The sequence below is a fragment of the Rhinoderma darwinii genome, chromosome 5 (assembly GCF_050947455.1).
Source record: "Rhinoderma darwinii isolate aRhiDar2 chromosome 5, aRhiDar2.hap1, whole genome shotgun sequence".
Classification (NCBI taxonomy): Eukaryota; Metazoa; Chordata; class Amphibia; order Anura; family Rhinodermatidae; genus Rhinoderma; species Rhinoderma darwinii.
In genome coordinates this window covers 92,147,269-92,173,140 of record NC_134691.1, presented here as the reverse complement: position 1 = coordinate 92,173,140, position 25,872 = coordinate 92,147,269, and the positions used below count along the sequence as shown (strand labels likewise).

Genomic DNA, 25,872 nt, shown 5'->3' with positions numbered 1-25,872 from the left:
CGGCGCTGTAATGTAGATAACAGCAGTGGTTTTTATGTTGAAAAACGATAATTTTTGGTCAAGTTATGAGCAATTTTAGATTTATGGTAATTAATTTCTTAATGACCAACTGGGCGTGTTCTTACTTTTGACCAACTGGGCGTTGTAAAGAGAAGTTTATGACGCTGACCAATCAGTGACCAATCAGCGTCATACACTTCTCATTGTTCCAGCCCATTGTTACACTGTGATTGTGCAGTGAAAGAAGCTGGGCTGGAACAATGAGAAATGTATGACGCTGATTGCTCACTGATTGAAACTAATTAGCATAAATCTAAAAACGCTCATAACTTACTCAAAAATGCTTGTTTTTCAAAATAAAAACCACTGTTGTTATCTACATTACAGCGCCGATCACATTATGTAGGAAATAGGGCACTTATAATCTGGTGACAGAGCGTCTTTAAATATCATTAATGGTTTTTGATGACACTGAAACCTGTTACCTGAACAAGAGACAAATACTTTCTTGAATATATTATATATTGGCTGATGTTCAAGACTATGTTTTCCTGACAGTTTAACATTCCTGTCAGCACAGAGAGAAGCTCTAAAATGTTTTCTGGCTTCATTCCACAATGCAGCTTCTCAATTAACATTAGATGATCCTGATACACGCTATCCTGAAAAACAAACAATAATTTACATGATGGTGAACTTTAACCCCTTCAGGACTGAGCCTGTTTTGGCCTTCAGGACGAAGCCGATTTTTCAAATCTGACATGTGTCACTTTATGTGGTAATAACTCCGGAATGCTTTTACCTATCCAAGCGATTCTGAGATTGTTTTCTCGTGACATATTGTACTTTATGTTAGTGAAAAAATTTGGTTGATAAATTCAATATTTATTTGTAAAAAACACCAAGATTTGGAGAAAATTTGCAAAAATTAGCATTTTTCTCAATTTAAATGTATCTGCTTGTGAAACAGATAGTAATACCACACAAAATAGTTACTAGTTAACATCACCCATATGTCTACTTTATGTTTGCATCGTTTTTTGAACATTCTTTTATTTTTCTAGGACGTTACAAGACTTAGAACTTTAGCAGCGATTTCTCATATTTTCAAGAAAATTTCAAAAGGTGATTTTTACAAGGACCAGTTCAGTTCTGAAGTGGCTTTGAGGACCTTATATATTAGAAAGTCCCCATAAATCACCCCATTTTGAAAACTGGACCCCTCAAAGTATTCAAAACAGCATTCAGAAAGTGTATTAACCCTTTAGGCGTTTCACAGGAATTAAAGCAAAGTAGAGGTGAAAGTTACAAATTTCATTTTTTTTTTACAAAATTCATTTGTAATACATTTTTTTCTATACCACAGGAGGTTTTACCCGAGAAATTTAACTTATTATTTATTGCCCAGATTCTGCAGTTTTTAGAAATATCCCACATGTGGCCCTAGTGCGGTCATGGACTGAAACACCGGCCTCAGAAGCAAAGGAGCACCTAGTGGATTTTGGGGCCTCCTTTTTTTTAGCATATATTTTAGGTACCATGTCAGGTTTGAAGAGGTCTTGTGGTGCCAAAACAATAAAGACCCCCAAAAGTGACCTCATTTTGGAAACTACACCCCTCAGGGAATTTATCTAGGGGTATAGTTAGCATTTTGAACCCACAGTTTTTTTTGCTAAATTTATTTGAATTAGTTTGTGAAGGTGAAAATCTACTTTTTTTCTGAAAAAACGTAGAAATTTGTAATTTTTTCAAGGAATAAAAGAGAAAAAACACCCCAACATATGTAAAGCAATTTCTCCTGATTATAGCAATACCCCATATGTGGTAATAAACTGCTGTTTGGACCCACAGCAGGACTCAGAAGGGAAGGAGCACCATTTGGATTTTGAAATTCTGATTTTGCTGGTATAGTTTTCAGTGCCGCGTCGCGTTTGAATTGCATTGGAGGGAACAAAATAGTGGAATCCCCCGGAAAGTGACCCCATTTTGGAAACTACACCCCTCAAGGAATTTTTCTAGGGGTAAAGTTAGCATTTTGACCACACGGTTGTTTTGCTGAATTCATTGGAATTATTCTGTAAAGGTAAAAATCGACTTTTTTTCTGAAAAAAGGTAGCCATTTTTAATTTTTACAAGGAATAAAGGCGAAAAAGCACCCCAACATTTGTAAAACCATTTCGCCCGATTACGTAAATACGCCATATGTGGTAATAAAGTGCTGTTTGGACCCACAGCGGGGCTTAGAAGGCAAGGAGCGCTATTTGGCTTTGGGAGCTCAAATTTAGCTGAAATGGTTTTTGGGTGCCATGTCGCATTTGCAAAGCCCCTGAGAGGCCAAAACAGGGGAAACCCCCCAAAAGTGGAAATTACACCACTTAAAGAATCCATCTAGGGATATAGTGGGCATTTAGACCCCACAAGTCTTTTGCAGGATTTATTAGAATTGGGCCATGAAAATGAATATCGACATTTCTTCCACTAAAATGTTGCATTTTTTTCAATTTTACAAAGGATAAAGGGGGTAAAAGCCGCCCAACATTTGTAAAGCAATTTCTCCCGAGTACGGCAATACCCCACGTGTGGTCATAAATGGTTTTTCATTAGAAAGTAATTAACCCTTTCTGGACTGATCCATTTTTTTATTTTCCTTTTTAGTTTTTTCCTTCCCGCGTTCCAAGAGCCACAACTTTTTTATTTTTCAGTCAATAGAGCGGTATGAGGGCTTATTTATTGAGGGACGAGCGGTCGTTTTTATTGGTACCATTTTTTGGTACATACAACTGTTTGAGCACTTTTTATTACATTTTTAGCTAGAGCGAAGGTGACCAAAAAAACAGCGATTTTGCCGTTTTAAATTCTTTATTTTTCACGTGAGACGCTCGATACATCACCCCCCACACTAAGACATGCTATGTTGTGGTGCGCGAAGGGGTTAATGCGCAGCGCATGGTGCGGAGTGAAAATTACAATTTTCCACTCATATGCCACTTTAGTGCACTATATGTTATGCCCAGTTTGTGCCACTGAAGACAAATACCTCATAAAATATTAACCGGGTTCTCCCGGGTATGGCGATGCCATATCTGTGGACGTAAACTGGTGTTTGGGCACGCTGCAGGGCTCAGAAGGGAGGGAGTGTCATTTGGCTTTTGGGGCGCAGATGTAGCTTGGTAGTTGTTCTGTTTGGAGTTTTACTGGTGTTTCAGTTTGTAATGTGGGGGCATATGTAATCTGTGCGGGGTACATCAGGGTACATGTTATCTGTGCGGGGTACATCAGGGTACATGTTATCTGTGCGGGGTACATCAGGGTACATGTTATCTGTGCGGAGTACATCAGGGTATATGTTATCTGTGCGGGGTACATCAGGGTATAATAAGAGGGTATAATAATGCAGTAAATAAATAATAATATAAGATATGTGGCCGGTGTCGCACTGATAAATGGCGCCCGATCTTATCTGCTTTTGGAACACTCCGCACATTTTGCATCGCCATAATCTGAGAGCCAGAACTTTTTTATTTTTTCACCACCGGAGCTGTGTGAGGGTTTATTCTTTGCGGGACAATCTGTAGTTTTCATTGGTACCATTTTGGGGTACCAGAAATTTTTTTGATCACGTTTTATTCCATTTTTTGGCAAGCCGGGTGACCAAAAACCAGCAATTCTGACAATGTTTTTTATTCGTTTTTTTATGGCCTTCACCCTGGGCTATAAATGACCATTATACTTTATTCTGCGGGTCGATACGATTACAGCGATACCAGATGTATATAATCTTTTTATGTTTTGCAGCGATTGTGCTATAAAATCACTTATTTATAAAATAAATACATTTTTGTGTCACCATATTCTGAGAGCCATAACGTTTTTATTTTTCAGTCAAAAAAGCGATGTAAGGGCTTGTTTTTTGCGGGACGGGATGTAGTTTGTATTGGTACCATTTTGGCGTACGTGCGACTTTTTGATCACTTTTTATTGTATATTTTGGGAGGGTTGGTAACCAAAAAATTGTGATTCGGGCACTGTTTTTTGTTTATTTTTTTTGCGGTGTTCACCGTGCGGGAAAAATAATATTACAGTTTTATAGTTGGGGTCGTTACGAACGCGGCGATACCAAATATGTGTACTTTTTTTAACGTGTTAATTTTTTTCCTATAATAAAAGACTTATTATAGAAAAAAAAGCATTCTTTGTTTATATCACTTATAACTTTTATTTTTACACTTTTTAAAAACATTTTTATTATCTTTTTTTTACTTTTTTTACTTGTCCCACTAGGGGACACTAAGACTTGCAGCTCTGATCGCTGCTAGAACACATTATACTACACACGTAGTGTAATGTGTTCTAACTGTCATTGTGACGTGACAGTCACACTGACAGGAAGCATCGGAGGACCGGCCGGAGGCTGATCCTCCGAGGCTTCCGTACATGGCAACCCGGAGGTCATTGTCTGGCCTCTGGTTGCCATGATAAGGATCGCCAGCCCCCGCAAATACATGTGGGGGGCTGCCGATCCGCTGTAAACCTCTTCGATGTGGTGACCGCATCGAAGGGGTTAATTGCCGATTTCAGCGGCGACAGGCCGCTGATCGGCAACGGGGAGAGCAGGGCTGACACCCTGCACAGTTAACCGCCGCTGCGGTGTAGCGCCGCGCGGCGGTTAACTGTTAAAGCGCGGACGTAACTGTACGCCAAGGTGCGCAAAGTTACTGCTCACCTGGACGTACAGTTACGTCCAGGTGCGGGAAGGGGTTAAAGACGGGGAAATTTATTTCTCAAATGCTAAATGTTTCCATAGTGAAATGCAAATTTAGCTGACCTCATGGATTCCCTAGGACTGTATAAAATGATAGCACATATTACAGAAATAATTCATTTGACATGTTTTGATATATGTTCCTGTTATCCTTGTTCCGCACAGTATTTTAGTTTTTAGATGATCATAGTGCTCTAGAGCTGCCCTTCCTTATTTAACCCCTTGGAGACAGCCAATTTTCAGTATTTTATTTTCGTTCTTCCATCATGGCATTCCAAGAGCCATAACTTTTTTATTTTTCCATCGACATAGCAGAGGACGAATTGTAGTTAAATGGTACCATGTAATATAGCAAATAATTTAGTGGGAAACTGAAAAAAAACAAACTACTTGTGGGGTGGAATGGTAAAAAAAAAACACATTGATTTCGCCATTGTATTTTGGAGTTTATTTTTACAGCATTCACTGTGCCATAAAAAATACACATTAACTTTAGTCTGCAGGTCAATACAATTATGGCGATTTATTTAGTTTTTTCATGATGTACTAATTTTACAAAGAAAAAAATCGGCATATTCTGAGAGCCATAACTTTTTTATTTTTACATCGATAGAGCGGCGTAAGTACTTGATTTTTGCAGGTCAAAATTTAGTTTTTATTAGTACAATATTGGGGGCATACGACTTTATAAACACGGTCTATTCCATTATTTTGGGTCAGAGAGGTGAACAAAAAAAAGCTGGCTTGCATTGGGAATTTCTTATTTTTTATCCTATGGCGTTCATCTGGCAAGTTAAATGTGATATTTTACTCGTTTAGACTTTTATGGACGCGGAAATACTAATTTTGTTTACTTTTTTTATTGCTTACATAATTTTTTGGGGAAAACAGGATAAGTAATTTTTTTTAGTCCCCTATATGACTTTACCATGCGATTGTTAGTATTGCACTAATGGCAGACCTAAAGGTCTTCAATTGGCCTCTGGCTGCCATCGCAGTGGGGGTGATCAAGTGGCATCTGAGAAGTTAAACAGCTGGGATATGAGTTATATCTGATCCCAGCCATTGCAGGCAAGTACCAGCACCCACCACATATGGCACAGGCTCTGAGTTTGTGCCATCTTGGGGTAACACACATCGGACGTTTCTGTATGGCGGATGCCGCTAAAGGGTTAACACAAGTCAGGAAGGTGCAAGGATCAGACATTTTGGAGATATGGAGTATCTGATAACACTGTCATACAGTATTGGGCCCTCTTCTTTTTAATATGCTAATTAATGACCTTGTAGAGGGCTTACAGAATATAATTTCAGTGTTTGCAGATGATACTAAGCTCTGTAAAGTAATCAATACAGAGGAGGATAATGTAATATTACAGAGGGATTTGGGGAAGCTGGAGGTTTGGGCAGACAAATGACAAATGAAGTATAATGTGGATTAATGTAAGGTTATGCACTTGGGCCGAAGAGAAAAATGTAACAATTATGCATTAAATGGTAAAACACTGGGTAAAACTGCAATGACAAAGATTTGGGGATATTGGTGGATAGTACATTTCCCTTTAGCAACCAGTGCCAGGCAGCTGCTGCCAAGGCAAATAAAATAATGGGATGCATTAAAACAAGCATAGATGCTTATGACAAGAACATAATTTTGTCTCTATACGAATAACTAGTCAGACCACAGAATATTATGTACCATTTTTGGCACCTATGTATAAGAAGGACATGGCAGAACTAGAGCGGGTGCAAAAAAGGGCGACCAAGGTAACTAAGGGAATGGGTGAATTGCAGTACCAAGAAAGGTTATCAAACTTGGGACTATTGAGTTTAGAAAAAAGACGGCTTAGGGCCGATCGAAATAAAATGTACAAATATATAACTGGACAGCACTGAGATTTTTCTAATTATCTTTTTACACCTCGGCCTGTAACAAGGACAAGGGGGCATCCTCTACGTCTAGAGGAAAAAAAGGTTTCACCATCATCACAGACTGGTATTCTTTACTGTGAGAGCAGTGAGACTATGGAACTCTCTGCCACAGGATGTTGTGATGGTTGATTTTTGAACAAGTTCAAGAAGGACCTTGATGCCTTTCTTGAAAAATATAATATTATAGGTTGAGTACTAGATTCTGGAGATGGGGCATAGATCCGGAGATTTGTTCTGATTGCCATATTTGGAGTCGTGGAGGAATTTTTCTCCAAATGAAGCAATTGGCGTCAACCTCATGGGGGGTTTTGCCGCCTTCTGGATTAACACGGTAGGATTATAGATTGGACTTGATGGACCTGGGTCTTTTTTCAACCATATCAACTTTGTAACTATGTTATATATGCATGCAGATGAAAACTCTTCTCTTTTCTCTCTCTCCACCAAAATCTGTCTATTTTGTGTATTTTACTACCATAGTTATTCCTCTGTGCCGTCCCTTTGAAATGTGAATAATGGGAAAGCTTATCTACACTGAAGAACTGGAAACAGCTGCGTGGCATTCCACATGTGCCCTATGAGCTAGCAGTGCAAACTTAAGTTTTCAATACAGGGCACAATTTTGAGAAAAAATAATTTTTAAACAAATCCTTTTTTAACAGCTTGACATTTTAAATAAACAGGAAATCAGACTGAAATATTCTAATAATGTAAAATGTCCGTAGCATATATTACATGTAAGATTGTCCTCAATCCAAAAGCTTTAGTATAAAATGAACACCATTGTACTCTTATCAAGCATTGTTGAGTGTAAATCGAGCATTTTCAATGTTAAACCAATAAGATGAAATAAGCTCAGTGAAATTATAGATTTATGCTTTGCACATTTAGGCCTTCTTCAAACACACAGTGTTTGTCTAGTGTGTAGAACTGCGTGAAAAAAACCACAAGCATTTTGTAAATTAACATGCAGTTTTTTATTTAGTGTCATTTTATACATGGGCTTACCTGTCATTCTTTATGTCCTTCAGAGAAGCCTATGGGAAAAAAGCCAGAAAAATCTTCATATCCAGAGCATGCTGCACTTTGAAAATAAAAATGCCACAAACCAAAACACCTATATATCATATATAGCCTTGTCTTTAATTTATAATAGACCTTAAAGTAACATCTGTAACATTTTTGGCCAAAAAACGACACCAACGAAAATGCCACGAAAAATGCTGCAAAACACTGTGAATTACACCTAAAAGTGCAGCTACAAATTGGAGCTAAAGTTTGCCTGTGTTTATGATAAATAAAACACTCATATAGACCAGTATGTGTTGATAGCCTTTCGTCTTATTATCCAAGTTATTACCACATTAACGTTGCTATTTTGCTAATACATTATATATAAGAAGGTTTATTTTTTTTATCTATGCAAATTTATTACTGATGTTCTACTGAAATCTAGGACCGTCTATAGTGTGCAGATGAACTGTATCTATTAGGGTATGTTCACACGCACTAATTACGGACGTAATTCGGGCATTTTTGCCCCGAATTACGTCCGAAAATAGCGCCTCGATAGCGTTGACAAACATCTGCCCATTGAAAGCAATGGGCAGACGTTTGTCTGTTCACACGAGGCGTATATTTACGCGCCGCTGTCAAATGACGGCGCGTAAATAGTCGCCCGCGTCAAAGAAGTGACCTGTCACTTCTTTGGCCGTAATTGGAGCCGTTATTCATTGACTCCAATGAATAGCAGCGCCAATTACGTCCGTAATGGACGCGGCGTTCAAGCGCCTGCACATGCCGTTACGGCTGAAATTACGGGGATGTTTTCAGGCGGAAACATCCCCGTAATTTCAGCCGTTACGGACGCCCTCGTGTGAACATACCCTAATTTGTAGTCTGGTGGTAGGACATTTGAATGTCATAAGCAGAAAGGAACGTCCTGTCATATTGCTACCATGAATCGGGGGAACATTTTTGCTAGTTGCAATGTATCAGTGAATAGTTATTTTATCAGTTCACTAAACATTGAGCCAAAATGTGGCCAAAGTGGTCCTTCACGTGTGTCTTTTTTTCAGCAGATTTGAGGCAAAACCAAATGGATATGTGGATATGAAGAGAAATAGGTTTATATTTTTCTAATTAATCCCCATTGTGTCTTGTAACAAAGTATAAGAACTCTTCTCTCCGAGAGGCGTCTGTGTGTGTAATTCTTCAGAAGCTGGAACACCTTGCACATGGCTAATTTACATATTATTGTGTCACTGAACATGAGGAAACCTCCGCACATGCTGGAATGATAACGCAACAATCTGACAGCACATAATGGCCTGCAGGACTGCCTAACACTCTTCACTCCAGTCTGAAAAACTGCACGCCTCCCGGAGGAAATTGCATTAGAGTTATTCTCAGTCTGGATTGATGCAACATAATCTTTCAAAGCAGAAAAGAATCAATCATAGAAAGTTTGCATTAATATATAGTCTGGCTGTCTGTTAAATATATTTTTAAAATGTAATGATTTATCAAAACTGGTGCAAAGGAAAAGTTGAGTAGTTGCCCATAGCAACCAATCAGATTCAAGCTCTCATTTTACAGATGCTCTTTTCAAAATGAAAGAAGCAATCTGATTGGTACTCTAGGCAACTACTTCACTTTTACTTTGCACCGGTTTTGAGAAATCTCGTCCGTGACTGCACTGGTGTCTAGAAATCTGTGTGGCTGCAAATGTATTCTGAGAGACTCCCTTCTTAATATCCTGTGTACATGGACACATATTCACACTTGGTTTTGAAGTTATAATTCTAATAGAATTATTCATAAAACCTTAGTGACACACTGTACTCAATAGTCTTATTCCCGTGGAAAGCATAGCATATTTATGGAAAATTATTTTTTAGTTATATGCCCCTAGTGGGAAAACACCATATCCATCGGCATAACTATAGCTGTAGCAGCTGCTATGGGGCCCAGAGGTTAAAGGGGCCTTCTTAGGTGCAAGAACATTGCTCCTTTTTGTGGATGATAACAAGCTGGTGGCTTTCTGTTATCTAGCACTATTATGTGGGTTCTCTGATGTACGGCGCTATTATCCATATCTTTAATTTCTGCTACTTATGCTGCCCACTAGGTGGTGGGGACCCTTCTTATTTTGCGCTAGAGCCCTATGAGCTCTATTTATGCCCCTGACCATATCTAATAACCTAAGTTGTTTGATCAATATAGTTAATGTTTAATATGTGTGTCATTATTTGCAGGACTCCAGGACTCTTCAGTCTTATTGATAGTTTGTGGCCCCCTTTGGCACCCATAAAAATTCACGGTCAGAGTCAAGAACAATCGCAGGTAAGAGGAAATGCAATTTGTTAGCTTAATAATCTACAGAGCATTATTTGCTTCACATGAGGTAATTGTTCATAAAAAATGAAATTTATTATGGATGTTAAATTTATTGTAATATTTCAATTTGAATGAATAAACCCTAAATATATATGTGCAAGACCGTGTAAGGCGCTGATAGGCTCGGTTTACACTACTGTCACGGACCTCCATGGTTTCCATCACTTTTAACGGAAAGAATAACACATATTATAAACGGAAGTCATGATGCTAGTGTGAACAGAGCCATAGATGTTTCTTTATTATGCATTTTGCTTTGAAGTAGGACTGAGAAAATAATTGAATCACATTTCGTATATGGTACCTAGCGGAAACCGTTTTTAGCTATTTTAGGGGTGTAATCATTCATTTATGATACATTCCTTTGTGGAGATTCAGGTAAATTATATATTTACATTTTTTGAGTGTCTCTTTATGTAATTTTTCAGTCATTTTAACTTCGAAGCGAATAAGTGTTTGAAGGGTTGACTTGTGTCTGAATGAGGCTAGGCTGCGGTGAGGCGTCAGATTCAGCATAGTATGTCAGATTACATAAATGATCAATCAGCTGGTTAAAATGAGGGCTGAACAAGGGCGGACCCCTCATGTATATTTATCAGCAGTCATTTTGTTAGGATGCGTAGATACAGTTTAGGGCAGCTTCAGTGTAAGGCTGGGTTCACACGACCTATTTTCAGGCGTAAACGAGGCGTATTATGCCTCGTTTTACGCCTGAAAATAGGGCTACAATACGTCGGCAAACATCTGCCCATTCATTTGAATGGGTTTGCCGACGTATTGTGCAGACGACCTGTCATTTACGCGTCGTCGTTTGACAGCTGTCAAACGACGACGCGTAAATGGACTGCCTCGTCAAAGAAGTGCAGGACACTTCTTTGCCACGTAATTTGAGCTGTTCTTTATTGAACTCAATGAAGCACAGCTTAAGATTTACGAGCGTCTCAGACGGCTCGCAAAATGCGAGGAGGAGCATTTACGTGTGAAACGAGGCAGCTGTTAACAGTCTGTCTTTTCACACGTAAATACCTCTCATCGTGTGAACATACCCTAATGGTTATTATGGTACCACGCTGGAATTCAGTGAGGTCTAGAACGACCCATTCTTTCACAAATGTTTGTAAAGGCAGATTGCATGGCTAGGTGCTGGACATTATATACCTGGGCAATGGGACTGAATAAAACACCTGAATTTAATGATTAAGAGGAGTGTTCCGAATAATATAATATAGAGTATTTCCTTGTCCTTCTGTAGTGTTGAGTACATCCAGTATAGATTCACTTGATTCTAGATTTTAAAATTATGCCACATACATCTCTGGCAGTCAAAGGGTTAATGTATTGTACGCTCAAGCATTTTTAAAAAAAAATTAGGAAATGGAATTGATGCGAGTTATTTTTCTTCAGACTAAATATATAAAAGACACCTGTTCTCAGCTTCATCAACCATTCAGCTCCATGATAATACATAGCATTACATCATACTGCATACATGAGGCAGGATATTCAAGACTTATCTTATTCCTTGGATTGGATTTGTATGGATTTATATAAAAGACAGATTGACTAAATTTTTTTGAAATTCTGCTGTGTCAAATGCAGAGTTATGTGCTGTAAGTTTGGTTAAAATTACCGTTCTAAACTTAGTCTCTCTACCCTACAACGTTCTAAATACCTGGGTGGAGCGGCATTGCCTGACTTATACCTCTACTATGTATCAGGTCAATTACGGTATTTGAGGTTGTGGGTTGACCACCAAATATTGAACACCACTTGGCAACTTATTTACAACTCTCCCATTTATGGCTGGTTCTAGAAAACCCTCCAAGGTACTCTAAAAAATGCATTGCCCACTCATAAGTTGGTGTCACAAGTGTGGTCAGCTGCGAAATTTATCTACGGGTGCTCGGCTGTGCAGACAGACATGCCTTTATGGTTTAACCCGATCCTTCTGCACTAGACTCACACACTAAAGTTACTGAAGAGTCTTGAGAGTTAATAGACATCACGTCCAACCAGGACGAGATGTCTATTCATCACTGCCGACACTTCTCTAACGTTTAGTGTGGGAGTTAATGACAGCAAGCGTAATCTCGCGAGATCACGCTGTAAATCATGCTTGCAGTCATTATGTGACTGCACACTAGTAAGAACACTATCTGCTGTGTAAATGAATGGGGAGAAGTGTATGACGCTGATTGGTCACTGATTGGTCAGTTTCATACACTTCTCTCCACAATGCCCACTTGGTCAAAAAGTAAAAACACGCCCAGTTATCCATTGAGAAACTCATTAGCATAAAGCTAATATAGGTCATAACTCCGTCAAAAATTATTGCTTTTCTAAATAAAAAACACTGCTGTAATCTACATTACAGCGCCGATCACATTATGTACAAGATGGGGCACTTATAATGTGGTGACAGAGCCTCTTTAACCCGTTAGTGACCGGCCCATAGTGTTTTTACGTTGGTCACTAACGGACCTTATTCCGATGCCATAGACTTTTTACGTCGCGGCATCGGAATAAGTAAACAGAGCAGGGAGCTGTCAAATCTCCCTGCTCTCAGCTACCAGAGGTAGCTGGGGGCGTCCCTGCTCTGCCGGGTGAGATCGATATTAGTATTAGTATCGATCTCACTCGTTTAACCCCTCAGATGCGGTGCTCAATAGCTCCCTCTCATCCCACTGACACCCAGCGATAAGATCGCCGAGTGTCTATGTCTCCGATGGCAGCTGGGGGCCTAATAAAGGCCCCCAGATCTGCCTGTAGCGAATGCCTGCTAGATAATGCCGCAGGCATGACCTAGCAGATGCCTGTCCGTTTTAAACGGACAGGCAGTCATACACTGCAATACAGGAGTATTGCAGTGTATTATAATAGAGATCGGAGAATCGCATATTAAAGTCCCCTAGTGGGACTAGTAAAAAAGTTTTAAAAAAAAGATTAATAAAGTTCATTTAAAAAAATTTAAAAACCCACTTTTTCCCCTTACAAATTGCTGTTTTCTGTGAATCCTGACTTTAAAAAAATGTGATTAGAAAGTGATCAAAAAGTCGCATCTACTCCAAAATGGTACCAATAAAAACGACAAGTCTTCCCGCAAAAAAAAAAAAGCCCTCATACAACTGCATCGGCAAAAAAATAAAAACGTTACGGCTCTTCAAATATGGAGACACAAAAACAAATAATTTTGAAAAAAACGCGTTTTTACTGTGTAAAAGTGGTAAAACATACAAAAACTATACAAATTTGGTATCGTTGCAATTGTAACAACCCGCTGAATAAAGTTATTGTGTTATTTATACCACACGGTAAACGGCGTAGATTTAGGACGCAAAAAAGAGTGGCAAAATTTCAGTTTTTTTTCTATTCCCCCCCAAAAAAAAATTAATAAAAGTTAATCAATAAATAATATCTACCTCAAAATGGTGCTATTAAAAAATACTACTTGTCCCGCAAAAAACAAGACCTTATACAGCTATGTCGACGCAAAAATAAAAAAGTTATAGCTCTTGGAATGCGACGATTCAAAAACGTAAAAAATAGCTTGGTCATTAAGGTCTAAAATAGGCTGGTCATTAAGGGGTTAAGGGCCATCCTGCCATTTTATTTTGCTTTTTTTTTGTATTTGCATGTACAAGATTATACTTATTTCTTTGATGTCAATGATGTTGCACATGTTCGGATGTATGTACCATTATAACCCTAATTCGCTATGTACCAATTCTTTATCTTGTGAAACATATTTCATTCTTTGTTGTATACTGAATGCATTTGTACTGAACTTCTTCAATAAAACTAGTTTAAAAAAAATTAGATTTATCTTGAAAGAAAAGCTGTAAAATCTGTCTATTAGCTCACATGTTGCATATTTTCTTCCCCTGGGAGGAGCTTAGTTGTCACATGACTGTAAACATCTGACACTTCTGTGGGGAAAAGTAATTAACAAAAATGTAGTAATAAAGATAACAGCCACCAGCTGCTTCTATGCTGTACCATACTATGCTACTATATATTGTAATGTACCATACAGAGAAAGTACATAGACATATGTGAATTTTAAGCAGTTCATAATTCTGATGGAATTTACCACCATTAGTTAAAGAATAAATAGAGGAAATGTATTGACATTTTTCTGCATATTTAAAAGACCTCCACATAAAACACTGCGGGGAATATACTGTGCCGAGTTCTAGAATCATTATATTACCCCATTAAAGATCTCAGATTGTTTTGTGAGAAAATAAATGTTCTGTAAATGAGTACAGAATTAAAAGGCAATGTCTCAAAGTTTCCTAATATGGTAACCATTAGCAGAACCGAAACTATTTATTAACCTTCTTTGGGGCTATTTCCAGTGCACACTAGCACCTTTTTACTGTAATGAACCTATTTATTTGTATCCTTTTCTACATCAAGAACATTATATTATTTAATTATCTTTGAAGAAATGACATTACAACTTTGGATTGAAAATCCATCTTTTATTTATTGTTTCTGTAAACAAAAGTTGCGCCTCATTGACCTCTTTGAAGATTGAAGTATTCCCCAGAGTCCCATAACTTCTATTCTAAAGTTAGACATACTCCTTTCAAATCCCAAAAATATCATCCTAATAAATTGTTTTGGTCCTTATCACTTCTTAAAATGGCTTTATCAAAAGTTGCAAGTTATAGAGCATTTAGGGTACTGGAGATATTAACCTTATTACACTATAATAACTAGTGCCAGGTTTTGGGGTAAACAGGCCCTATTAATATTTACATTTCTTTCACTTTCATGTACCCCATTCTATGACCAAATATATAGTGTCTGCCGTTGGATTGGTTTGATCATACTAGCCATGAAAATATGGGTTTCCACAAACCTGATTGTTAACTGAGGTAGTTTGGTTTGAAAATGCAGATATCTACAGTCCTTTCCAGTTAAATAGAAATGATCATAATTTGATATATACGCCAATATTATAGTTTTACAAGCACATCTCCTACACTCAGTTTTCGTATTCAATAAGAAAGTTTATTCACATTTTACATAAAAAGCCATGATTGGATTTGTGTTCTTGCCCATGCAGGTAGGAAGGGAGAGCCCAGTCCTAGAAAGCTGTCAGGGGGTACAGAGGCGTAGCTAGGTTCTCCAGCACCCGGGGCAAAGATTCAGTTTGGCGCCCTCCCCCAACCTCTTTCCCGACATCTCGTTCCCCCTCGCCGTGTTTGTTTTCTCTACCAATCGACGTGTCATTTATTTTCTACATTTCTTTTTATGTAACGCGAGCATAAAAACATTTGTACATTTTACAAGCAATATGGTTCTATACACAACACCAGAACCAAGCTCAGTACATATATACAGCTCCAGAACCAAGCTCAGTACATAAATACAGCTCAATTTAGTGCAACCCCTGCTGTATAGGTGTGTACGGTGTAAAACTACAGCTCCCAGCATGGCCCGAACAATGGTAAGGATATGCTGGGAGATGCTGTTTCACAAAAAATAAATCATATCATAATCATACCACCCATCATCTCGCTGCAGATCATACAGTGTCTACAGTGCTGATTAGAGGCAGAATAAACATTTACATTAAGTGACTCACCGGTGACGTCTCAGATTCTAGTTATTTTTCTCCATCCGGTCCAGACCTCTATGATGACTTCTCCCGGTCACAGCCTATTTCTGCAGTTTGCCGCTCAGATGTCTTCAGCTTCTCACTTTTCCAACATTTCTGCACCTATAAATAAAGATAAAGTTATCATTATACCACACACTACGCCCCTATATATAATAGCGCCATACACTGCACCTCTAATTATAATAGCACCATACACCGTGTCCCACACACACACACTGTGCCCCCTTTAGATAGTGCCTGCCATAGAGCCCCCTGTAGATAGTGCCTGCCATATAGCCCACCCCTGTATATAGTGTCCCATAAATAACTCCCCCTACAGTGCTCTACAGATACCCCACCCCTGTATATAGTCCCCTGTAGATATAGCCCAGTCCTGTATATAGTGCTCCACGTATAGCCCAACCCTGTATATAACCCCCTGTAGATATAGCCCACCCCTGTATATAGTGCTCTACAGATGGCCCACCCCTGTATATAGCCCCCTTTAGATATAGCCCACCCCTGTATATAGTGCTCCACATATAGTCCACCCCTGTATATAGTGCTCCACATATAGTCCACCCCTGTATATAGTGTTTCACAGATAGCCCACCCCTGCATATAGCCCCCCTGTACATATAGTCCACCCCTGTATATAGTGCTCCACTAGATAGTCCACCCCTGTATATAGTGCTCCACAAATAGCCCACCCCTGTATACAGGGTTGGGCTATCTGTGGAGCACTATATACAGGGGTGGACTATATATACATGGGGGCTATATACAGGGGTGGGCTTTCTGTGCAGCACTATAGGGGGAGCTATTTGTGGGATACTATATACAGGGGTGTGCTATATCTACAGGGGGACTATATACAGGGGTGGGCTATATCTACAGGGGGACTATATACAGGGGTGGGCTATATCTACAGGGGGACTATATCTACAGGGGGACTACATCCAGGGGTGGGCTATATCTACAGGGGTGGGCTATATCTACAGGGGTGGGCTATATCTACAGGGGTGGGCTATATCTACAGGGGTGGGCTATATTTACAGGGGTGGGCTATATTTACAGGGGTGGGCTATATCTACAGGGGTGGGCTATATCTACAGGGGTGGGCTATATCTACAGGGGTGGGCTATATCTACAGGGGTGGGCTTTATCTACAGGGGTGGGCTATATCTACAGGGGTGGGCTATATCTACAGGGGTGGGCTATATCTACAGGGGGCTATAAAGTCCCCCCCATGTAGATAAAGTCCCCCCCATGTAGATAAAGTCCCCCCCGTAGATAAAGTCCCCCCGTAGATAAAGTCCCCCCGTAGATAAAGTCCCCCCTGTAGATAAAGTCCCCCCTGTAGATAAAGTCCCCCCTGTAGATAAAGTCCCCCCGTAGATAAAGTCGTCCCGTAGATAAAGTCGTCCCCCCCCAAAGATAAAGTCACCCCGTGTAGATAAAGTCCTCCCCGTAGATACAGCCACACACTTTCATTAGAATTTAAAAAAAAAAAAACAACTATTCAAACTCACCTTTATCCCGCTTCCACGCCGTCCGGCAGCCATGGAGACCACATTATAAGTCAATGGGGTCTGTCCGGCACCATTTATATTAGTTTTACGACAGATCTGGCACAGTGTCGTGGGTTCCATCGTGAACAGAAACCACAACACATGGGAATAGAGCCTTATAATCTAAAGTTTGTCGGCATCCTTAGGCATCTCCATAATTTTTTCCACTCTTTGTCTTTAATAAATAAGATGTGTCTAATGGGCAAATGACTCCCTGTCATTGATTGTTGATCCTTGGTTACCTTATGTGCTGCTTGTGAGGACTATTATATGACTGATGAATATATCTTAAGTGTCTTTTTTTTTTTTTTAAATAAAAAACAAACAAACCTATTTTTATTGTATTTTTAAAAATGTACAAAGCATGTAAAAACACTAGTTACAGGTATATTAAAGAGAAGCCAAGTAAGTACTAAAAGCAACCACGAATAAGAAGTGCAGAATTCACAAACTTCATCTGGCAAAGTGGTAAGGAAGCTGAGTATTCAAGTTATAGCACCATTGGGAAAACCCTTGATAGAAGGTACCAAAGCCTTCCACACCAATGGCCAGCGGTGAGAGGGGGATGGAAGGCCAGAGGCCAAAGCACAGAGGTGCAAACCTGCATTACACAGCAAAATTGAGCAACACAAATAGTATCCTAGTCTATAGTGTGAAGAACACTCAAGGCAGGTATAAAATAGCGCAAGTGGTTGTTGACTTTAAAAGCCATATGCTATATTTTTGTATTGTGTGAATTTTCCCTTATGCTTACTTTGCATTGACAGCATGAATGCACCTATATTTTAAGCATATTTTTTCATATTAATGAGAAATGTAAAAAAAAATTGTACTCTTAAAAGCATACACATTCTTATTGCAAATATGTATAACCAAAATGGTTAAAATGGTTCTGTGTGCATTTGACACTTTTATTGTACCATATCTGTTTAGAAGCTTTTGTTTTTAATGGTAGTAGCAATATATTTCATTCTTTCAAACATACTTGGCATGTTGACCATGTGAATTGCACATATATCCCTTGGTATGTGATCATCTTGGCCACAACTTCATGTTTTGCAACCTGTTGAATTAAGTTATGACCGTTATTTCACTTAGAATGGACCTAAATCTTGACACTTTAAGTTTGAACATATTTTTGTGCTTAAAGAATTTCTCATGCAAAGAACAAAATATTAGCAGCTAAGCAGCTGTTTTCATTCATTTAGAGCAATTTAATGTACCAGACTTTAATTAACTCCCAGTTGTTTGTACCAAGTATAGGGGGCTATGTTTAGATTGGTGCCATTCCAAGCATATACCGAAAACCAGTATGTTAGTGATTAATCCCCAGGAGTATAAGGTGATCGTGTCATTACTTGCCAGTTATTCAACATCTCCTCTTGCATGGTTCATATTTTGTTGAAAATGTATCTTATAATTCATCGATTATCTGTTTTAAAGTTGAAAACCTTGTACTTTTGAGCTCAATTGATGCAGAGATATAACAGCGTGAACTCATTGAGTATCTATGTAAATGTCAAACAAGCTATAATCGGCCATTGCAGCGAGCGTCGATCAACGAGACATAGTTGATCGGCGCTCGTTTGTGCCTGTCACAAGGAGCTGTGGATGGGGACGAGCGGTTGTTACTCCGATCGCTCGTCCCCATATATTATCATGTCGGCAGCTCATCTCCCTGTTTACACAGGGAGATGTGCTGCCGACAACGATAATATTTCACTTTTTTAAAACGATACGACCAGCAGATGATTGAGAGTTTGCTCGTTCATCTGCTGATCGTTCCCCTGTTTACACTGGGCAATTATCAGCAACGAGGGTTCTATGAACTCTCGTCTGCCCGTTAATCGCCCAGTGTAAAACCTCCTTAAAGAGGCTCTGTCACCAGATTATAAGTGCCCTATCTCCTACATAATCTGATTGGCGCTGTAATGTAGATAACAGCAGTGGTTTTTATTTTGAAAAACGATCATTTTTTAGGAAGTTATGAGCAATTTTAGATTTATGCTAATTCATTTCTTAATGGCCAACTGGGTGTGTTTTTACTTTTTACCAACTGGGCGTTGTACAGAGGAGTGTATGACGCTGACCAATCAGTTACCAATCAGCGTCATACACTTCTTATTGTTCCAGCTCAGCTTCTTTCACTGCACAATCACACTGTAACAATGGGCTGGAAGAATGAGAAGTGTATGACGCTGATTGGTCACTGATTGGTCAGCGTCCTATACTTCTCTGTACAACGCCCAGTTGGTAAAAAGTAAAAACACGCCCAGTTGGTCATTAAGAAACTAATTAGCATAAATCTAAAATTGCTCATAACTTGCTAAAAAATTATGTACATTCCAGCGCCGATCACCTTATGTAGGAGATAGGGGACTTATAATCTGGTGACAGAGCCTCTTTAAGAACTGAGTGCTTATCATTAGCCCAGACCTCTAAACAAGATCAAGCAACAGAAACTTTTAGCTCAAAAATATACTAATTCAATACCATCCCTTTTCTTTTAGCAATTTGCTCTTCAGAATGAAAAACCTGAAGACATTAGCAGGATTAATAAATCATTAAACATTTATCCTAATTAGACAATTTATTATTTTTCTTAGTTAACCTAATCTTTAATCATGCCTTCTTAAGCTATTCCCACAGGGGGCATCTAAATCCAATTAAGTGGATCCTCACATATGATTATAGGATTTTCCTTGCCTACAGTCTATTATACTAGTGAATAAAAGTTGCATGTCACTCACACAGTCATGATAATTTGTAGCCTTTGACCTCTGACACATATGCTAAACGTAATGGTAGACCCTTATGGACTCCAAAAGAGTATACTTTTGGCATCCGCAGGGCAGATATTTTATTGTGTAGGAAAGTGTGGTCTGCTAGGCTTTCCTTAACCCCTTCCCCCTGCTTGCATTCTGGGCCCTAATGTCCAAGCCATTTTTTAAATTTTTCCATTGTCACATTCGAAGAGCTGTAACTTTTTTATTTTTGCGTCGGCATAGCTGTATAAGGTCTTGTTTTTTGCGGGACGACTTGCAGTTTTTATTGGTACCATTTGAGAGTAGATGCGACTTTTTGATCACTTTTTATCACATTTTTTTTAAGTCAGGATTAACAGAAAACAGCAATTTTTCCATTGTTTTTTATTTTATTTTTTACGGCGTTCACAGTGCAGGTTAAATAATGTAACAGCTTTATAGTCGGGGTCGTTACGGACGCGGCGATACCAAATATGTGTAACTTTTTTGCTTTATTGTAGTTTTTTTTAATAGTAAAGCATTTTGTAAGGGGAAAAGCTGGGTTTTTCATTTTTTTTGTTTCACTTTTTTTTTTTTAATTAACTTTATTAAACTTTTTAACTTTTTTACTAGTCCCACTAGGGGACTTCACTATCCTCCGATCGCTATTATAATACACTGCAATACTTTTGTATTGCAGTGTATTACTGCCTGTCCGTTTAAAACTTTATTAGACCCCCGGCTGCCATTAGAGACACAGACACTCGGCGATTTTATCGCCGGGTGTCGGTGGGAGAGAGGGAGCTCCCTCCCTCTCTCCAAAACCACTCAGATGCGGGGCTCGCTATTGCGCACCGCATCTGAAGGGTTAAACGGGTGAGATCGATACTAATATCGATCTCACCCGGCAGAGCAGGGACGCCCCCAGCCCTCTGGCAGCTGAGAGCAGGGAGATTTCACGGCTCCCTGCTCTGTTTACTTTATTCTACAGCAGCGACGTAGAATAGCGGCGCTCTAGAATAAAGCCCACTAATGACCGCCGTAAAAAGACGTATCGGCGGTCATTAAGGGGTTAACAAGGGGTCACTACAAAAAAATTATACATTTTTGAACATGGGGCCTATGTATGACGCATGCCACTGTAAGGCCTCATGCACACGACCATGCATTACGGTCTGCATACTATCGGCAATTGTGGATAGTATAGGATATATTCTATCCTATGGGCCAATGAACACAACCTTGGTTTCCACGGTTCGTGTATTGGCCGGGCACCTTAAAGTGAATGCACAACTTGTGTGTGCATGGTGCGTGATTGTGGACCGTGCACACGGCTACAGTCATGTGCATGAGGCCTTAGTCATACAGTGGCATACATTAGGTCTTTACATTTAGCGCATGCATCAGATTTCCCTGGCATATACGCCGAACGTAAAGAAAATCGTAGTGTGTACTGATTGACAGCTATGAGCTCCTCACATGTCGGCCGCAACTGTATAAAGGTTTAGATATATGTGACTCACAGTTATTATAGTATTCTCTTCAACCTGTTAGCCATATACATATGAGAGACAAACACTTGTTTGGCCAGCATCTCCCCCCGACTCCCTGTAAACATGCACACTATGATTGGCCAACCATGCATGTTTATAAAAGAGCGAGGGGATAATAAACCATTATCGGATACTTATGGCAGCGCTGATCTCCCAACCTGACCAATCTTTGTTTTGTCGGGGGGGACAATCGGGTTGACGTTATAATAATCAAATTGTCTAATGTGTATAGCCAGTATTACACACAACGTATCACAGGATTACTAAAACCATTTTTTTTTCACTGATAATTTCTCTAGGTACCAGATAACCTTCCTGCTCCCAGCTTTTGTTATGTTCTTGCTATGCGTCATGAAAAGGGCGATGATAATATAAGTCAAGAAAATGCTGTCGCGGATATTTACCTGCCACCTGTAGTTCACAGTCTTGAAGAAGTCCTGCAGGTAATTCTCTACACAATAGAAGGGATCATGCGGTAGAAAAATATACATATTTCACAATAAAATTCCACTAATCCATCAGTCCCAAAGTGAATTTTATCATTCCAATAATCAAGACATTCTGTTAATCTGGCATCACAATATTCAAAGTGTGTTGGCTTACTGTATACCAAGGATAAAGAACAGCAACAAAATATAGTAATAACATGTCTAATCATGGTATATATTTTGAGTAATATGTAAAATGTTATTTATATCATATGCCCCCTGAGATGATTTTAGTATCCCTGTCATGTGATTTTAATGTGGTAATAATGGTTGATGTTGGATCTCAGAATTGTAATGATAAACAATTCAGAAAGGAGGTGAGATGGAAAAAAAGGGAACTTTTCATGAATGTAGTAATAGCATTACACCATTGCCACCTGACATACATACACATGCAGCTTGTCATGTCCTGGTTGTGTTACTGCATAGTTTACCCAAGCCATAGCATTTATGTATAACACAATTTACAGTACTCCATTTATGTCCATCAGCCTTTTTATTTTATCATTGCTGTTTATTATTATTTATCTTCACCTTTATTTATAGGCGACGGCTTTGAGCCAGCGATGCACCTTTTGGGCAACTGTGATATATGTGAAGCTGGAGGTAAAATTTCAAGTTTTTGTTTCAGAGAGATGTTGTTTTTTTGTTTGTTTTTTTATATATATTTTTTTTCCATGAAAAGAAAATATTGTATTTCAAATACATCACAAATTATACAATTTGAGAGATGTTGTTTTAGTTCTAAGTGTGGGACCCAAGATTCACTCTTCTATATGTGAATAATAAACAAAATTACAATAGTTAATTAGGGAATTGCTGTACATTTATCATTACATTAGCCACGTACTGTTATAATTAACACTAAATACACATACACAGACATTGTTGACTTGGTCGCATAGGGGGATTTTAAATGTGTAAATCTACAGTAGGTAAATGTCAGCAGGGGATATCACACCATTTGTGTACCTATTGCAGCAGGACATGCACTTTTACAGTACAGGTGTTCCCTGATTTATTTCCACTTGTCTGTTTTTAGTAAAAAGAATGGGGCCTGGATACCATGATGGAAAACAGTGGGTGGTTATTAATGGGGCTTACTTCGATTTGTTCACAGTTACCAGTAAAATAAAAGATTTTGCAGGTGATACTGAACTGTGTAAAGTAATTACACTTTACAGCAAAGGACGGATATATCCGTCCTTTTCAGGAGCTAGTTTCCACATAAGGATGGACATATCCGTCCTCTGATCACATAGGTACTGCTACTGTACCCACACGATCAGCGGTAGGAGCACGGCTGTTATACACAGACAGGCTCCTGCCGGAATTGAAGCGCTCTTCGATTCCGGCAGTTTAACCCATTAGATGCCGCTGTCAATAACGACAGTGGCATCTAATGTGTTTGACAGAGGGAGGGAGCTCCCTCTGTTACCCCATCGGCGCCCCCGCAAAGAAATCTCGGGGGAACCGTTGTGTTTCCATGGCAGCTAGGGGCTTAACAAAGGCCTGCATGTCTGTATTCAGCAACTGCCTATTAGGCCATGCCGGAGGCATGGCCTAATAGATTGCCTGTCAGTTTTATACTGACAGGCAATAATGTTTTGGTATACTATCTGCGATCAAAAGATCTCTAGTGGGACCAAAAAAAAAAAAAAGTAAAATCGGTAAATAAAGTTAATGAATTAAAAAAAAAAAAAAGATTATAGTAAAAATAAAACCACTTTTATTTGGTAAAAGTGTCAAAACAAATAACACATACACATATGGTATCGCCACAATCGTAACGACTCGAACAATAAAATGAACACATTAATTAAACTGCTGGGTGAACGCCGTCCAAAAAACCCGAAAAAAACTGTCAAAATTCATTTTTTCCTCCCATTCCCTCCGTAAAAAAATAAAATGAAAGTTAATCAATAAGTCCCATGTATCTCAAAATAGTACTAATGAAAACTACACCCTGGCCTGCTAAAATCAAGCCCACATATAGCCACATTGACGGAAAAAACAAAAAGTTACGGCTCTTGGAATGCGGCGATAAAAAAACAAGTAATTTTTTTTTAAAAGAGTTTTATTGTGCAAACATAGGAAAACATACAAAACCTTTATATAATTGGTATCCCCGTAATCGTGCCGACCCATAGAATAAAGGTAACATGTTATTTATGCTGCATAGTAAATGGCGTAAATTTAAAACGTAAAAATCAATGCTGGAATAGCTGCTTATTTTCATTTTTCTCCTAAAATAAAGTTAATAAAAGTTAATCGATATATTATAAGCATCCAAAAATTGTGCAATTGAAAAATACAACTCATCCCGCAAAACACAAGCCCTTATACGGCTATGTCGACAGAACAAAAAAAAAATTAAGACTCTTGGAACGCGACCGTGAGAAAACAAAAAATAATCCTTGGTCATTGACATGCAAAAATGTTTGGTCATTAAGGGGTTAAAGGAGGACAGTATTCTGTTACAAATGAATCTGGAGAAGTTGCAGGCTTGGACAGAGAAGTGGCAAATGAGGTTTAACTTATAAATTTAAGGTTATGCACTTGTGAAGGTAAAATACATGTCCACATTACATCCTAAATGGGAAAACAGTGGGTACCACTGACATGTTAGGTATGTTAGTTGACCGTAAACTTAACTGCAGCAACCAGTATCAGGCAGCTGCTGCCAAGGCAAATAAGATCATCGGGTACGTCAATAGAGGCAAAAAGTAATATGACAAGATCATAGTTCTACCACTTTATAAATCTCTAGTCAGAACGCACAAGAAATATTGTGTACAGTTTTGGGCTCCAGTGCACATGAAAGACATAGTAGAGCTTGAGCAGGTACAAAGGTTGCCCACCAAGTTATAAATGGAATGGGTGGACTACAGTACCCAGAAAGATCATCAAAATTAAGTTTAATTGGTTTGGAAAAAAACAACATCTGAGCTGTGATCTAATAACTATGTATAAATATATTAAAGGTTTATACGGATATCTCTATCATGAGCTATTCATAACCAGGACCGTAACTATAACAAGGGGGCATCCTCTACATCTAGAGGAAGAAAGGTTTCTATATAAACCTAGATGGGGATTCTTTACTGTAAGAGCAGTGAGACTATGTAACCCAACGCCAGATGAAGTTGTCATAGTCAATTGACTAAAAGAGTTCAAAGGGGCCTGGATGGCTTTCTTGAGCATAATAATATTACAAGTTATGGTTACTAGATTACAGGAGATAAGTGGTTGATCCGAGGATTTATTATGATTACCGTATTGGAGTCGGAAAGGATTTTTTTCCCCCCTAAAATGAGGAAAATTAGCTTTTGCCTCATGTTTTTTTTTGCCTTCCTCTGGATCAACATTGCAGAAGAATAGGCTAAACTGGATGGACTTATGTAGTTTTCAGCCTTACAAACTATGTTTACTATGTTAATTTCGAATGTGACCAACTTCTTAAATGTTCTATTTGTATGACTTCTTGTGACTAGTAATTAAACCTAAAACTTCTGAATCTTGTCCTTCAAAAGGGCCATGGCAAAACTCTTGCTTGTTCGTTGCATTTGGTGTTAGACCTATACAAATCTGTGAAGACAATTTAGTCTTACAAAAGTAAAAAACTTAAAACAGGTCAGGCCTACAACGTGTGCCTGTTTTATTATAATCTGTAGCATTGGAGATATTTATCATGAGGGTTGTTTTTTTTTTTTAAAGGAATTATATAAATGAATGTAAAGCAGCCTATAACAGAAAAGCTGCAGCTTTTTCTTACACGACAGTTCGATGACGTGTTTTCCATGGGGACATGA

At 38.8% G+C, this 25,872-nt stretch overlaps 1 protein-coding gene across 4 annotated transcripts in view; it reads left to right on the top strand.

Moving 5' to 3' along the window:
* SPIDR (scaffold protein involved in DNA repair) overlaps positions 1–25,872 on the top strand; it is a 551,620-nt gene that overhangs the window by 489,932 nt on the left and 35,816 nt on the right. For all 4 annotated transcript variants that reach the window (XM_075826268.1, XM_075826266.1, XM_075826267.1 and 1 more), the window contains 3 exons: positions 9,952–10,039; positions 21,872–22,015; positions 22,607–22,666. In XM_075826268.1, the coding sequence (XP_075682383.1) occupies positions 9,952–10,039; positions 21,872–22,015; positions 22,607–22,666 (292 nt within the window). The remainder of the gene's footprint in view (positions 1–9,951; positions 10,040–21,871; positions 22,016–22,606; positions 22,667–25,872) is intronic.